The 16,627-nt window shown below is 54.5% G+C and overlaps 1 protein-coding gene across 2 annotated transcripts in view; it reads left to right on the top strand.

Moving 5' to 3' along the window:
* The first annotated feature begins 356 nt into the window (after positions 1-356).
* The window catches only part of LOC144487658 (maestro heat-like repeat-containing protein family member 1), an 81,483-nt gene continuing 65,212 nt past the window's right edge, over positions 357-16,627 (top strand). Inside the window, exons 1-2 of one of the 2 annotated variants that reach the window (XM_078205739.1) lie at positions 357-404; positions 3,335-3,634. In XM_078205739.1, coding sequence (XP_078061865.1) covers positions 3,613-3,634 — 22 coding nt within the window. In that variant the 5' untranslated portion in view covers positions 357-404; positions 3,335-3,612. Of the gene's footprint in view, positions 405-3,334; positions 3,635-16,627 lie in introns of those variants that run through there. The other variant, XM_078205738.1, reaches the window with a different exon arrangement.

The following is a 16,627-nucleotide window of genomic DNA, read 5'->3' as shown; positions in this document are numbered from 1 at the left end:
GTGGGGGTGATGGAGGGAGTGAGGGTGATGGAGGGAGTGGGGGTGGTGGAGTGAGGGTGATGGAGGGAGGAGGGAGTGAGTGGGGGTGATGGAGGGAGTGGGGGGTGATGGAGGGAGTGAGTGGGGGTGATGGAGGGAGTGGGGGTGATGGAGGGAGGAGGGAGGGAGTGGGGGTGATGGAGGGAGTGGGGGTGATGGAGGGAAGGAGATAATTGTGTTGTTACTCCTCCCAGTCGCAGGGGGCGCTGTGCTTTGCCTGTCTGAAAGATGGCGGTTCCCGCAATGGTCACAGTGAGAGTGAGCATGCGCACAACTCAGCGACTCAGCCCAGTGTGACCCACACGTGACCAGAAACATCACGTGACCCGTGTTCGCGAGGCGAAGTGAAGGCACTGGAAGCAGAGGTGAGAGAGAAATAGAGAGAGAGAGGGGGGGAGAGAGAGAGGGGGGAGAGTGAGAGGGGGGGAGAGTGAGAGTGAGAGGGGGGGAGAGTGAGAGGGGGGGAGAGTGAGAGTGAGAGGGGGGAGAGTGAGAGTGAGAGGGGGGAGAGTGAGAGTGAGAGGGGGAGAGTGAGAGAGTGAGAGGGGGGGAGAGTGAGAGTGAGAGGGGGGGAGAGTGAGAGTGAGAGGGGGGGAGAGAGAGAGTGAGAGGGGGGAGAGAGAGAGTGAGAGGGGGGAGAGAGGGGGGGGAGAGTGAGAGGGGGGGGAGAGTGAGAGGGGGGGAGAGTGAGAGGGGGGGAGAGGGAGGGGGAGAGAAATAGAGAGATGAGGGGGGAGAGAGAGGGGGATGGTGAGGGGAGACAGAAATAGAGCGAGAGAGGGAGTGAGAGAAATGGAGGGAGGGAGGAAAAGGGGATAGTGAGGTGAGAAATGGAGGAAAAGGGATAGTGAGTGAGAGAACAGAGGGAGAAATATATGGTGGAGTGAGAGGGGGTGAGAGAGTTTGAGAGGGAGTTAGTGGAGAGATATAGGGATAGAGGGAGTGAGTGAGTGAGAAATAGAGGGAGAGAGATAGAGGGAGGGAAGGATATGGACAAGGGGAACTAAGGGAACCAAAAGAGAAAATGTTGGAAAATCTCAGCGGGTTTGGCAGCGTCTGTGGGGAGAGGAGGGAGCTGACATTGAGAGTCCAGACAACTCTTTGTCAATTGTCATCTGGACTCGAAACGTCAGCTCTTTTCTCTCCTTACAGATGCTGCCAGACCCGCTGAGATTTTCCAGCATTTTCTCTTCTGGTTTCAGATTCCAGCATCCGCAGTAATTTGCTTTTATCCAGAGACTAAGAGGAAGACAGCGAGAGTGAGTGAGAGAAAGAGGGATGGATAGATGGGTCAGAAACTGGCTTAGTAATAAGACACAAAGGGTAGTGGTAGAAGGCTGTTTGAGTGACCGGAGGCCGGTGTCCAGTGGTGTACCACAAGGATCAGTACTGGGATCCTTATTGTTTGTTATATACATAAATGATAGAGATGATAATGTGAGGGGAATGTTAAGAAAGTTTGCAAACAACACTATGACTGGTAGGGTGGTTAATAGTGAAGAAGATAGTCATAGGTTACAGGAAGATATAGATAGGTTGATCAGATGGGCAGAGCAGTGGCAGATGGTGTTTAACCAGTGCAAGATGTGCGTGTGGGTTAGGTGGATTGGCTGTGCTAAATTGCCCCTTAGTGTCAGGGGGACTAGCTAGGGTAAATGTATGGGGATAGAACCTGGATTGTGGTCGGTGCAGGCTTGATGGGCCGAATGGCCTCCTTCTGCACTGTAGGATTCTATGATTCTAACCCTGATAAGAGCAAGGTGATGCACTTTTGAAGAAGAAACAAGGTGAGGGAGTATTTAATGAATGGCAGGACACTGGGAAGCTCAGAGGAACAGAGGGATCTTGGAATAATTATTCACAGATTCCTGAAGGTGAATAGGATAGTTAAGAAGGCGTATCGGACCCGTGCTTTCACCAGTCGTGGTATAAATTACAAGAACAAGGAGGTAATGTTGGAGTTGTACAGAATGTTGGTTAGGCCACAGCGGGAGTACTGTGTGCAGTTCTAATCACCTCACTATAGGAAGGATGTGATGGGGGGTACAGAGGAGGATTCTGCCTGGGGTAAAGCATTTGAGCGATAAGGATAGGCTTGGATTGTTTTCTTTAGAGCAGAGAAGGCTAAGGGGGGGGGGACATGATTGAGGTGGATAAGATGATGAGGGGTATGGACAGGGTGGGTTGTGTCCCCCTTGGTTGAGGGGTCAGTTACGAGGGGGCATTGTTTGAGAGTGAGGGGCAGGAGATTCAGAGGGGATTTGAGAAATGTTTTCATTCAGAGGGTGGTGGGAATCTGGAATGCACTGCCTGGGAAGGTAGTGGAGACCGGAAACCTAACAAACCTTTAAAAAAATATTTGAGCACTTGAAATATCAAAACAGTCAAGGATATGGGGCTAGCACGCCATTGGTGGTAGTTGTCAATGTAGACTCGATGGGCTGAAGGGCCTTTTCCTCACTGTATGACTCTGTGACTAGTGAGTGAGAGAAAGAAGGGTAGATAGCGATTGGGGGTGGGGGGCTGTGGAGATAGATAGAGTGGCGCGTTGCTGCCTCACAGCGCCAGGGACCCGGGCTCGATTCCCGGCTTCGGTCACTGTCTGTGTGGAGTTTGCATGTTCTCCCCGTGTCTGCATGGGTTTCATCCGGGTGCTCCGGTTTCCTCCCACACTCCAATGATGTGCAGGCCTGGTGAATGGGTCATGATGAATGTCTGAGGTTACAGGGGATAGGGCAGGGGTGTGCGTCTTTGTAAGATGCTCTTTGGGAGAGTCAGTGTGACTCGATGGGCCGGATGGCCTCATTCTGCATTGTCGGGATTGTATGGTTCTATCGAGAGGGAGTGGTGGGGGGGCGGCGGCAGCGGCGAGAGGGAGAGGGCGGCGGGGGGGGAGGGAGAGGGCGGCGGGGGGGGGAGGGAGAGGGCGGCGGGGGGGGAGGGAGAGGGGGGCGGGGGGGGAGGGAGAGGGGGGCGGGGGGGAGGGAGAGGGCGGGGGGGAGGGAGAGGTGGGCGGGGGGGAGGGAGAGGGCGGCGGCAGGGGGGGCGAGGGAGTGGGGGGGAGCTGAGGTGGTGAGGGAATGGGGGTGGTGGGGGTCGGGTGTGAGAGGGAGGGTGTGATGTACCTGAGAGGCTGTGCAGGGCTGGGTGAAAGGGACGGTGTGTGGGGTGTAATGGAGTGCTGAGGCTAGTGATAGGCTGGGTGTGTTTGTGTGGGAGAAGCTGTCAGACACACGGGAAGGAGAGGATGCGGGATTGGAGAGGAGCTTGTGTCAATGTGCTTTATTCTGGTCAGTTTGCAGAGAGCAGCAGCGGTGTGAGCTGATCTGAGCAGGCCTCGGGAGCAGTGTGCTGTTGATGCTGTGCAGTCTCAGGCTGTGGGCCTGACACGACTCTGCGTTAGATATTACTGAGGGAGATTGTGTCTGGGGACCTGCAAAAAGGCCAGACGAAAAATCACAGCAACCGGCCGAAAGCTGCACATTCAACATCGAGAGAATTAATTAGAAGAGAACTTTGAACTGAATGAAGAAGGAATTGAAAATAAATACTCCATGTTAATGAGGTTTCAGAATGGGAACAAACTACACAGAAGGTGAGAGCTTTATTCCATCTGTCCTCCGTGTGTGTGTGTGTGTCAGTCTGTCATCCCCAACAGCTCCTGTGTTGTGAGTGAAAAATGTTTCTGTCTCACCACATCCCCGTGGAATCACTTAGCGCTGAGTGAGAAGGTTGCAGGCTGCTTCAACACTGCGGCACTCCCTCAGTACTGACCCTCTGACAGTGCGGCACTCCCTCAGCACTGACCCTCTGACAGTGCAGCACTCCCTCAGTACTGACCCTCTGACGGTGCGGCACTCCCTCAGTACTGACCCCCTGAGAGTGCGGCACTCCCTCAGCACTGACCTCCTGAGAGTGCGGCACTCCCTCAGTACTGACCCTCTGACAGTGCGGCACTCCCTTAGCACTGACCCCCTGAGAGTGCGGCACTCCCTCAGTACTGACCCTCTGACAGTGCGGCACTTCCTCAGCACTGACCCTCTGACAGTGCGGCACTCCCTCAGCACTGACCCTCTGACAGTGCAGCACTCCCTCAGTACTGACCCTCTGACAGTGCGGCACTCCCTCAGCACTGACCCTCTGACAGTGCGGCACTCCCTCAGCACTGACCCTCTGACTGACAGTGCGGCACTCCCTCAGCACTGACCCTCTGACAGTGCGGCACTCCCTCAGTCCTGACCCTCTGACAGTGCGGCACTCCCTCAGTCCTGACCCTCTGACAGTGCGGCACTCCCTCAGTCCTGACCCTCTGACAGTGCGGCACTCCCTCAGTCCTGACCCTCTGACAGTGCGGCACTCCCTCAGTCCTGACCCTCTGACAGTGCGGCACTCCCTCAGTCCTGACCCTCTGACAGTGCGGCACTCCCTCAGTCCTGACCCTCTGACAGTGCGGCACTCCCTCAGTCCTGACCCTCTGACAGTGCGGCACTCCCTCAGTCCTGACCCTCTGACAGTGCGGCACTCCCTCAGTCCTGACCCTCTGACAGTGCGGCACTCCCTCAGTCCTGACCCTCTGACAGTGCGGCACTCCCTCAGTCCTGACCCTCTGACAGTGCGGCACTCCCTCAGTCCTGACCCTCTGACAGTGCGGCACTCCCTCAGTCCTGACCCTCTGACAGTGCGGCACTCCCTCAGTACTGACCCTCTGACAGTGCGGCACTCCCTCAGTACTGACCCTCTGACAGTGCGGCACTCCCTCAGTACTGACCCTCTGACAGTGCGGCACTCCCTCAGTACTGACCCTCTGACAGTGCGGCACTCCCTCAGTCCTGACCCTCTGACAGTGCGGCACTCCCTCAGTCCTGACCCTCTGACAGTGCGGCACTCCCTCAGTCCTGACCCTCTGACAGTGCGGCACTCCAGTTAATGCCAAACGCGGCATTAACCAGAGCACAGGTGTTACCTGAAACCAGTTACCCAATTGTGCTGTGATTTGAGTGAGACAATGGTGCAAAGTGAGCTATTGCTAATCCTGTTGCGAATGTCGCCTGCCCTCCCAGTCTCCCATTGTGACGGTGCGGAGAGATGTGATAGTGAGGTGTGATAACAGGCTGTACAAATACCAACTGTTCCTGCCCTTAACAGGGTCAACTCGGTCGGCACGGTGACACAGTGGTTAGCACTGCTGCCTCACAGCGCAAGGGTCCCGGGTTCGATTCCCGGCTTGGGTCACTGTCTGTGTGGAGTTTGCACATTCTCCCCGTGTCATGAATAGGATGGGAATGGAGGGATACGGTCCCCGGGAGGGTAGGGGTTTTTAGTTAAGAGGGGCAGCATGGTCGGTGCAGGCTTGGAGGGCCGAAGATTCTGTTCCTGTGCTATAATTTTCTTTGTTCTTTGTTCTTTGTCTGCGTGCGTTTCCTCCGGGTGCTCCGGTTTCCTCACTGTTTGAAAAAATTGCTGGTTAGGTGCATTAGCCATGTTAAATTCTCCCTCAGTGAACCCGAACAGGCGCCGGAGTGTGGCGACTTAGAGATTTTCACACTAACTTGATTGCAGTGTTAATGTAAGCTTTGTGACTAATAAATAAACTGAACAGAGCAGCTGACCTTGACTGCAAGCCAGCAATCCGAGATAGGAGAAGCCATTTGACCCCTCGGGACTGCTGTGCCAGCCAGTAAGACCATGGCTGATCTTCCCTTCCGCCTTCACATCTGTCCCGCGACCGCGCGCTCGGTCGGAATTGTGTCTCACTCCATCTCGAACATATTCACTGACCCGCAGCCCCCGCTGCTCTCGGGGAAGTGAGTTTCACAGACTCTCAAAACCCCCTCCGGGAGGAGAGTTTCCTCCTCAGCTCCGTCTTCAATGGGACAACCCCCCCCCACCCCATTTTTACCCCTAGTTCGAGACTCCCCCACGAGGGGAGACACCCTCCCAGCATGCACCCTGTTAAAGCCCCTCAGAATGTTATCTGTTTGAATGAGGTCGCCTCTCGTTCTTATCCAATGGGTACAGCCCCGACCTGTTTAAACCTTGCTGTAAACCCCTTCATCCCTGGAATTACAGCGGTGGACCATCTGAGTGTATCGCTCTCGACTATTTTACTCAATAATTGAAACCATTGTCAATGCAGCAAATTTAAAATGTGTATTCAAGTTTGTCTGTCTATTCACTCCCTCGCCTACCCACCCTGCCATCAATTAACACCCCTGGTTACACCTCCTGACCCTTCCCTCACCACCCCCCCCCCTTCCCCTGCTGGGGTCTGCCTCCTCTGGCCCTTTCCACCATATCACGCAGCTTCCATGATGGCGGATGGAGTGGTTTCATTCCTGTGGAGGATCCTGGGTAAGAAAGCTGCCATTATCCATCCCCTCATTGAGCTGGTGGTGAAACGCACCATCTTTCACATCCCCTTAAACTGATGGAGAAACAGAAAATGCTGGAAAATCTCAGTCCGTGTGACCACATCGTCACCCAGTCTCCAAACGTTAGTTCGAATCTGTCTCCACTGATTCCCTTTTTGTTTCCGATTCCAGCATCTGCAGTATTTTGCTTTTATTCTGTAACACTGATGCTCTGCCTGTCCCTTCAGGGGGGAGTGAATGGATTTCACCACAGGCATTATTTAGAGAACAGTGGGATTTCCCCAGTGTCCGGCCCAAGAGGACAGAGGAATAGTTCCAGTGGAAATGCAGGAACACTGGAAATCCAGTGGAATTCAGACAGCAATGCAGATCTGAACAGCGATATGTTTCTCACTCGGGGACACATTGCAGTCTATGACCTTGGGATCATGTACACCAGCCAGAGGCTGAAGGCACCTCAGTTTAATGTCTCAACGTGCGTCGCTCCCTCGGCACTGACCCTCCGGCCGGTGCATCGCTCCCTCGGCACTGACCCTCCGGCCGGTGCGTCGCTCCCTCGGCACTGACCCTCCAGCCGGTGCGTCGCTCCCTCGGCACTGACCCTCCGGCCGGTGCGTCGCTCCCTCGGCACTGACCCTCCGGCCGGTGCGTCGCTCCCTCGGCACTGACCCTCCGGCCGGTGCGTCGCTCCCTCGGCACTGACCCTCCGGCCGGTGCGTCGCTCCCTCGGCACTGACCCTCCGGCCGGTGCGTCGCTCCCTCGGCACTGACCCTCCGGCCGGTGCGTCGCTCCCTCGGCACTGACCCTCCGGCCGGTGCGTCGCTCCCTCGGCACTGACCCTCCGGCCGGTGCGTCGCTCCCTCGGCACTGACCCTCCGGCCGGTGCGTCGCTCCCTCGGCACTGACCCTCCGGCCGGTGCGTCGCTCCCTCGGCACTGACCCTCCGGCCGGTGCGTCGCTCCCTCGGCACTGACCCTCCGGCCGGTGCGTCGCTCCCTCGGCACTGACCCTCCGGCCGGTGCGTCGCTCCCTCGGCACTGACCCTCCGGCCGGTGCGTCGCTCCCTCGGCACTGACCCTCCGGCCGGTGCGTCGCTCCCTCGGCACTGACCCTCCGGCCGGTGCGTCGCTCCCTCGGCACTGACCCTCCGGCCGGTGCGTCGCTCCCTCGGCACTGACCCTCCGGCCGGTGCGTCGCTCCCTCGGCACTGACCCTCCGGCCGGTGCGTCGCTCCCTCGGCACTGACCCTCCGGCCGGTGCGTCGCTCCCTCGGCACTGACCCTCCGGCCAGTGCGTCGCTCCCTCGGCACTGACCCTCCGGCCGGTGCGTCGCTCCCTCGGCACTGACCCTCCGGCCGGTGCGTCGCTCCCTCGGCACTGACCCTCCGGCCGGTGCGTCGCTCCCTCGGCACTGACCCTCCGGCCGGTGCGTCGATCCCTCGGCACTGACCCTCCGGCCGGTGCGTCGCTCCCTCGGCACTGACCCTCCGGCCGGTGCGTCGCTCCCTCGGCACTGACCCTCCGGCCGGTGCGTCGCTCCCTCGGCACTGACCCTCCGGCCGGTGCGTCGCTCCCTCGGCACTGACCCTCCGGCCGGTGCGTCGCTCCCTCGGCACTGACCCTCCGGCCGGTGCGTCGCTCCCTCGGCACTGACCCTCCGGCCGGTGCGTCGCTCCCTCGGCACTGACCCTCCGGCCGGTGCGTCGCTCCCTCGGCACTGACCCTCCGGCCGGTGCGTCGCTCCCTCGGCACTGACCCTCCGGCCGGTGCGTCGCTCCCTCGGCACTGACCCTCCGGCCGGTGCGTCGCTCCCTCGGCACTGACCCTCCGGCCGGTGCGTCGCTCCGAGTCGATAGGTTGAAATTTGTTCCTGCTCATAAATCGCTCTAGTTCAAGAGGACCAAAGTGATTACAAAAGACACAAATGTGATGAGAAAATATTTCTTTGCCCAGCGAGTGGTTAAGGTGTGGAATGCATTTCCTGAGGGTGTGGTGGAGGCAGCTTCAATCGAAACATTAAAAGGGAATGAAATGCCTCCTCCTTTGCTGTGACAATTCTGTGATTCTCTGATGGGAGGGAGTTGTTGGGGCTGGAGGAGGTTTCAGAGATAGGGAGGGGGCTGGAGGAGGTTTCAGAGATAGGGAGGGGGCTGGAGGAGGTTACAGAGATAGGGAGGGGGCTGGAGGAGCTTACAGAGATAGGGAGGGGGCTGGAGGAGGTTACAGAGATAGGGAGGGGGCTGGAGGAGGTTACAGAGATAGGGAGGGGGCTGGAGGAGGTTACAGAGATAGGGAGGGGGCTGGAGGAGCTTACAGAGATAGGGAGGGGGCTGGAGGAGCTTACAGAGATAGGGAGGGGGCTGGAGGAGGTTACAGAGATAGGGAGGGGGCTGGAGGAGCTTACAGAGATAGGGAGGGGGCTGGAGGAGGTTACAGAGATAGGGAGGGGGCTGTCAGGGCTGGAGGAGGTTACAGAGATAGGGAGGGGGCTGGAGGAGGTTACAGAGATTGGGAGGGGGTTGTAGAGGTTGGAGGAGGTTACAGAGATAGGGAGGGGGCTGGAGGAGGTTACAGAGATAGGGAGTTGTCGGGGCTGGAGGAGGTTACAGAGATAGGGAGTTGTCGGGGCTGGAGGAGGTTACAGAGATAGGGAGTTGTCGGGGCTGGAGGAGGTTACAGAGATAGGGAGTTGTCGGGTCTGGAGGAGGTTACAGAGATAGGGAGGGGGTTGTAGGGGCAGGAGAAGGTTACAGAGCTAGGGAGGGGGTTGTAGGGGCTGGAGGAGGTTACATAGATAGGGAGGGGTGTAGGGGCTGGAGGAGGTTACAGAGATAGGGAGGGGGCTGGAGGAGGTTACAGAGATAGGGAGTTGTCGGGGCTGGAGGAGGTTACAGAGATAGGGAGTTGTCGGGGCTGGAGGAGGTTACAGAGATAGGGAGGGGGTTGTAGGGGCAGGAGGAGGTTACATAGATAGGGAGGGGTGTAGGGGCAGGAGGAGGTTACAGAGATAGGGAGGGGGCTGGAGGAGGTTACAGAGATAGGGAGGGGGCTGTCAGGGCTGGAGGAGGTTACAGAGATAGGGAGGGGGCTGGAGGAGGTTACAGAGATTGGGAGGGGGTTGTAGAGGTTGGAGGAGGTTACAGAGATAGGGAGGGGGCTGGAGGAGGTTACAGAGATAGGGAGTTGTCGGGGCTGGAGGAGGTTACAGAGATAGGGAGTTGTCGGGGCTGGAGGAGGTTACAGAGATAGGGAGTTGTCGGGGCTGGAGGAGGTTACAGAGATAGGGAGTTGTCGGGTCTGGAGGAGGTTACAGAGATAGGGAGGGGGTTGTAGGGGCAGGAGAAGGTTACAGAGCTAGGGAGGGGGTTGTAGGGGCTGGAGGAGGTTACATAGATAGGGAGGGGTGTAGGGGCTGGAGGAGGTTACAGAGATAGGGAGGGGGCTGGAGGAGGTTACAGAGATAGGGAGTTGTCGGGGCTGGAGGAGGTTACAGAGATAGGGAGTTGTCGGGGCTGGAGGAGGTTACAGAGATAGGGAGGGGGTTGGCTGGAGGAGGTTACAGAGATAGGGAGGGGGTTGTAGGGGCAGGAGGAGGTTACATAGATAGGGAGGGGTGTAGGGGCAGGAGGAGGTTACAGAGATAGGGAGGGGGCTGGAGGAGCTTACAGAGATAGGGAGGGGGCTGGAGGAGCTTACAGAGATAGGGAGGGGGCTGGAGGAGCTTACAGAGATAGGGAGGGGGCTGGAGGAGGTTACAGAGATAGGGAGGGGGCTGGAGGAGGTTACAGAGATAGGGAGGGGGCTGGAGGAGGTTACAGAGATAGGGAGGGGGCTGGAGGAGGTTACAGAGATAGGGAGGGGGCTGGAGGAGCTTACAGAGATAGGGAGGGGGCTGGAGGAGCTTACAGAGATAGGGAGGGGGCTGGAGGAGCTTACAGAGATAGGGAGGGGGCTGGAGGAGCTTACAGAGATAGGGAGGGGGCTGGAGGAGGTTACAGAGATAGGGAGGGGGCTGTCAGGGCTGGAGGAGGTTACAGAGATAGGGAGGGGGCTGGAGGAGGTTACAGAGATAGGGAGGGGGTTGTAGAGGCTGGAGGAGGTTACAGAGATAAGGAGGGGTGTAGGGGCTGGAGGAGGTTACAGATAGGGCGGGGGTTGTAGGGGCTGGAGGAGGTTACAGAGATAGGGAGGGGGCTGGAGGAGGTTACAGAGATAGGGAGTTGTCGGGGCTGGAGGAGGTTACAGAGATAGGGAGTTGTCGGGGCTGGAGGAGGTTACAGAGATAGGGAGTTGTCGGGGCTGGAGGAGGTTACAGAGATAGGGAGGGGGTTGTAGGGGCAGGAGAAGGTTACAGAGATAGGGAGGGGGTTGTAGGGGCTGGAGGAGGTTACATAGATAGGGAGGGGTGTAGGGGCTGGAGGAGGTTACAGAGATAGGGAGGGGGCTGGAGGAGGTTACAGAGATAGGGAGTTGTCGGGGCTGGAGGAGGTTACAGAGATAGGGAGGGGGCTGGAGGAGGTTACAGAGATAGGGAGTTGTCGGGGCTGGAGGAGGTTACAGAGATAGGGAGTTGTCGGGGCTGGAGGAGGTTACAGAGATAGGGAAGGGGTTGTAGGGGCAGGAGAAGGTTACAGAGATAGGGAGGGGGTTGTAGGGGCTGGAGGAGGTTACATAGATAGGGAGGGGTGTAGGGGCTGCAGGAGGTTACAGAGATAGGGAGGGGGCTGGAGGAGGTTACAGAGATAGGGAGTTGTCGGGGCTGGAGGAGGTTACAGAGATAGGGAGTTGTCGGGGCTGGAGGAGGTTACAGAGATAGGGAGTGGGTTGTAGGGGCAGGAGAAGGTTACAGAGATAGGGAGGGGGTTGTAGGGGCTGGAGGAGGTTACATAGATAGGGAGGGGTGTAGGGGCAGGAGGAGGTTACAGAGATAGGGAGGGGGCTGGAGGAGCTTACAGAGATAGGGAGGGGGCTGGAGGAGGTTACAGAGATAGGGAGGGGGCTGGAGGAGGTTACAGAGATAGGGAGGGGGCTGGAGGAGGTTACAGAGATAGGGAGGGGGCTGGAGGAGCTTACAGAGATAGGGAGGGGGCTGGAGGAGCTTACAGAGATAGGGAGGGGGCTGCAGGAGGTTACAGAGATAGGGAGGGGGCTGTCAGGGCTGGAGGAGGTTACAGAGATAGGGAGGGGGCTGGAGGAGGTTACAGAGATAGGGAGGGGGTTGTAGAGGCTGGAGGAGGTTACAGAGATAAGGAGGGGTGTAGGGGCTGGAGGAGGTTACAGATAGGGCGGGGGTTGTAGGGGCTGGAGGAGGTTACAGAGATAGGGAGGGGGCTGGAGGAGGTTACAGAGATAGGGAGTTGTCGGGGCTGGCGGAGGTTACAGAGATAGGGAGTTGTCGGGGCTGGAGGAGGTTACAGAGATAGGGAGTTGTCGGGGCTGGAGGAGGTTACAGAGATAGGGAGTTGTCGGGGCTGGAGGAGGTTACAGAGATATGGAGGGGGTTGTAGGGGCAGGAGAAGGTTACAGAGATAGGGAGGGGGTTGTAGGGGCTGGAGGAGGTTACATAGATAGGGAGGGGTGTAGGGGCTGGAGGAGGTTACAGAGATAGGGAGGGGGTTGTAGGGGCTGGAGGAGGTTACAGAGATAGGGAGGGGGTGGTCAGGGCTGGAGGATGTTACAGAGATAGGGAGGGGGCTGGAGGAGGTTACAGAGATAGGGAGGGAGTTGTCAGGGTTGGAGGAGGTTACAGAGGTTACAGAGATAGGGAGGGAGTTGTCAGGGTTGGAGGAGGTTACAGAGATAGGGAGGGGGTTGTAGGGGCTGGAGGAGGTTACTGAAAGGAAGGACAGTGGACTGACAATGGCAGGCATTTAAAGTTCGAATTGGTGAACTCCAGAAGTTGTTTATTCCTGTTTGGCACAAGAGTGGTCGGGGAATTGTGGCCAAATCATGGCTTAGAAGGCAAATTAGAGACAGCATTAGATTCAAGGAAGCAGCAAACAAGTTGGTAAGAGAAAGCAATAGGCCTAAGGATTGGGAGCAGTTTAAAATTCAAAGGAGGACCAAGGATTGATTAAGGTAAAAATCGAGTATGAAAGTAAGCTAGCAGGGAACATAAAAACTGACTAAAAGTTTCTATAGGTATGTAAAGAGAAAAAGATTGACAAAAATGAATGTAGGCCTCTTCCAGTCAGAAACGGGAGAATTCATAAAGGGGAATAAAGAAATGGTTGAGGAATTAAATTTGTACTTTGCTTCAATCTTCACTAAGGAAGACATGAAAAATGTACTGTAAGTTCTGAGAGAAACTTGTTTTAGTGAGGAGCTGAAGGAAATCAGCATTAGTAGAGAAATGGTTTTGGGGAAATTGATGGGATTGAAGGTTGAAAAATCTCCAGGTCCTGATAATCTACATCCCAGAGTACTTAAGGAAGTGGTCCTGGAAATAGTAGATCTATTGGTGGTTATTTTCCAAAATTCTGGAACAGTTCCTACAGATTGGAGGGGAGCTAATATAAGCCCGCTATTCAAAAAGGGAGGTAGAGAGAAAACAGGGAACTATAGACCAGTGAGCCTAACGTCGGTATTGGGGAAGTTGCTTAAGTCTATTATCAAGGATTTCATAACTCGGCATTTGGAAAGCAGTGGGCGGCACCGTAGCACAGTGGGTTAGCACTGCTGCCTCACAGCGCCAAGGACCTGGATTCGATTCCTGGCTTGGTACACTGTCTGTGTGGAGTTTGCGTGTTCTCCCCATGTCTGTTGAGCTTCCTCCAGGTGCTCTGGTTTCCTCCCACAGTCCAAAGGTATGCTGGTTAGGTTGATTGGCCATGCTAATTTGCCCTTTAGTGTCAGGGGAGCTAGCAGGGTAAATACATGAATCTATGGGGATAGAGATGGGTGGGATTGTGATCGATGCAGAATCGATGGGTCGAATGGCCGCCTTCTACACTGTAGGGATTCCATGATATAATCGGACAAAGTCAGCATGTATTTACAAAAGGGAAATCATGCTTGACGAATCTATTGGAATTTTTTGAGGATGTAACAAGTAGAGTTGACCGAGGAGAACCAGTGGATGTGGTTTATTTAGACTTTCAGAAGGTTTTCGATAAGGTCTAAAGGTCTGCTACTTGTGATATATATAAATGTTTTGGAAGAAGGTGTAACTGGTGTAATCAGCAAGTTTGCGGATGACACGAAGATGGCTGGACTTGCGGATAGCAAAGAGCATTGTCGGGCAATACAGCAGGATATAGATAGGCTGGAAAATTGGGCGGAGAGTTGGCAGATGGAGTTTAATCCGGATAAATGCGAAGTGATGCATTTTGGAAGAAATAATGTAGGGAGGAGTTATACAATAAATGGCAGAGTCATCTGGAGTATAGAAACACAGAGGGACCTAGGTGTGCAGGTCCACAAATCCTTGAAGGTGGCAACACAGGTGGAGAAGGTGGTGAAGAAGGCATATGGTATGCTTGCCTTTATAGGACGGGGTATAGAGTATAAAAGCTGGAGTCTGATGATGCAGCTGTATAGAACGCTGGTTAGGCCACATTTGGAGTACTGCGTCCAGTTCTGGTCGCCGCACTACCAGAAGGACGTGGAGGCGTTAGAGAGAGTGCAGAGAAGGTTTACCAGGATGTTGCCTGGTATGGAGGGCCTTAGCTATGAGGAGAGATTGGGTAAACTGGGGTTGTTCTCCCTGGAAAGACGGAGAATGAGGGGAGATCTAGTAGAGGTGTACAAGATTTTGAAGGGTATAGATAGGGTGAACAGTGGGAAGCTTTTTCCCAGGTCGGAGGTGATGATCACGAGGGGTCATGGGCTCAAGGTGAGAGGGGCGAAGTATAACTCAGATATCAGAGGGATGTTTTTTACACAGAGGGTGGTGGGGGCCTGGAATGCGCTGCCAAGTAGGGTGGTGGAGGCAGGCACGCTGACATCGTTTAAGACTTACCTGGATAGTGACATGAGCAGCCTGGGAATGGAGGGATACAAACGATTGGTCTAGTTGGACCAAGGAGCGGCACAGGCTTGGAGGGCCGAAGGGCCTGTTTCCTGTGCTGTACTGTTCTTTGTTCTTTGTTTGTCTCACATAACAGACTACTGTGTAAAGTTAAAGCACATGGGATTGCAGGTAATGTCTTGAGATGGATAGAAAGCTGGTTAGCAGATAGGAAGCAAAGAGTTGGCATAAATGGGTCTTTTTCTGATTGGCAATCAGTGACTAGCGGTGCGAAGCAGACCTCAACTGTTTACAATCTATATAAATGATCTGTAAGCAGGGACAGAGTGTAACATCGTAAAATTTGCAGATGATACTAAAATAGGTGGGAAAGAGGCAGTGAAGAGGATATAAAGATTTTACAGACAGATATAGATAGGCTAGCAGAATGGGCCAAATTTTGTCAGATGGAGTTTAATGTGGATAAGTGAGAGGTTATCCATTTTAGCAGAAAAAAATAGAAAGGCAAATTATTACCTAAATGGAAAGCAGATTCAAAATGCACCCAGGCAGAGGGATCTGGGTGTCTGTGTTCATAAATCACAGAAAGTCGGTATGCAGGTGCAGCATGTAATAAAAAAGGTAGAAGGGATGTTGGCATTTATTGCAAAGGGACGTTAATGTAGACAGGGGCATGTTCTCCTTTACGCTTCCTGAAGTCGATGACAATCTCCTTTGTTTAGTTGTCATTGATGGAGAGATTATTGTTGCCGCACTGGTTCATCAGATTCTCTATCTCATTCCTGTACTCTGTCTCGTCATTGTTTGAGATCCGACCCACTATCGTGGTGTCATCAGCAAACTTGAAAACCGAGTTGGAGGGGAATTTGGCCACACAGTCATTGGTGTATAAGGAGTATAGTAGGGGGCTGAGAACACAGCCTTGTGGGGCACCGGTGTTGAGGATGATTGTGGAGGAGGTGTTGTTGCCTATCCTTACTGATTGTGGTCTGTGAGTTAGGAAGTTCAGGATCCAGTCGCAGGGGGAGGTGCTGAGGCCCAGGCCACGGAGTTTGGAGATGAGGTTTGTAGGAATAATGGTGTTAAAGGCTGAGCTGTAGTCAATGAATAGAAACCTGATGTTTGTTATCTAGGTATCGCATGATAGGTTGTTGCATAAGGTTAAATCTCACAGGATCCAGGGTGAGGTATCTAAATGGATACAAAATTGGCTTCTTGACAGAATGTGGAGATACCGGCGTAGGACGTTCATAGAAATCATAGAATCCCTACAGTACAGAAAGAGGCCATTCGGCCCATCGAGTCTGCACCGACCACAATCCCACCCAGGCCCTACCCCCATATCCCGACATATTTTACCCACTAATCCCTCTAACCTACGCATCTCCGGACACTAAGGGGCAATTTTAGCATGGCCAATCAACCTAACCCGCACGTCTTTGGACTGTGGGAGGAAACCGGAGCACCCGGAGGAAACCCACGCAGACACGAGGAGAATGTGCAAACTCCACGCAGACAGTGACCCAAGCTGGGAATCGGACCCAAGTCCCTGGAGCTGTGAAGCAGCAGTGCTAACCACTGTGCTACCGTGCCGCCCCGTTCTTCAAGGCATTCTTGACAGAAGCTAGAGGGTGGTTGTAGAGAATTGTTTTTCAAACTGGAAGCCTGTGACCAGCGGTGAGCCTCAGGGATCAGTGCTGGGTCCACTGTTATATGTCATTTATATTAATGATTTGGATGAGAATATAGGGGGCATGGTTAGTAAGTTTGCAGATGACACCAAGATTGGTGGCATAGTGGACAGTGAAGAAAGTTATCTCCAATTGCAACAGGATCTTGATCAATTGGGTCATTGGGCTGATGAATGGCAGATGGAGTTTAATTTAGACAAATGTGAGGTGATGCATTTTGGTAGATTGAACCAGGGCAGGACTTACTCAGTTAATGATAGGGCGTTGGGGAGAGTTACAGAACAAAGAGATCTAGGGGTACATGTTCATAGCTCCTTGAAAGTGGAGTCACAGGTGGACAGAGTGGCGAAGAAGGCATTCGGCATGCTTGGTTTCATCGGTCAGAACATTGAATACAGGAGTTGGGATGTCTTGTTGAAGTTGTACAAGACATTGGTAAGGCCACACTTGGAATACTGTGTGCAATTCTGGTCACCCTATTATAGAAAGGATATTATTAAACTACAAAGAGTGCAGAAAAGATTTACTAGGATGCTACCGGGACTTGATGGATTGA

This window comes from Mustelus asterias, unplaced genomic scaffold, assembly GCF_964213995.1.
Source record: "Mustelus asterias unplaced genomic scaffold, sMusAst1.hap1.1 HAP1_SCAFFOLD_956, whole genome shotgun sequence".
Lineage (NCBI taxonomy): Eukaryota > Metazoa > Chordata > Chondrichthyes > Carcharhiniformes > Triakidae > Mustelus > Mustelus asterias.
The sequence above is the reverse complement of the archived record's forward strand: the minus strand, read 5'-3'. Positions and strand labels throughout refer to the sequence as shown.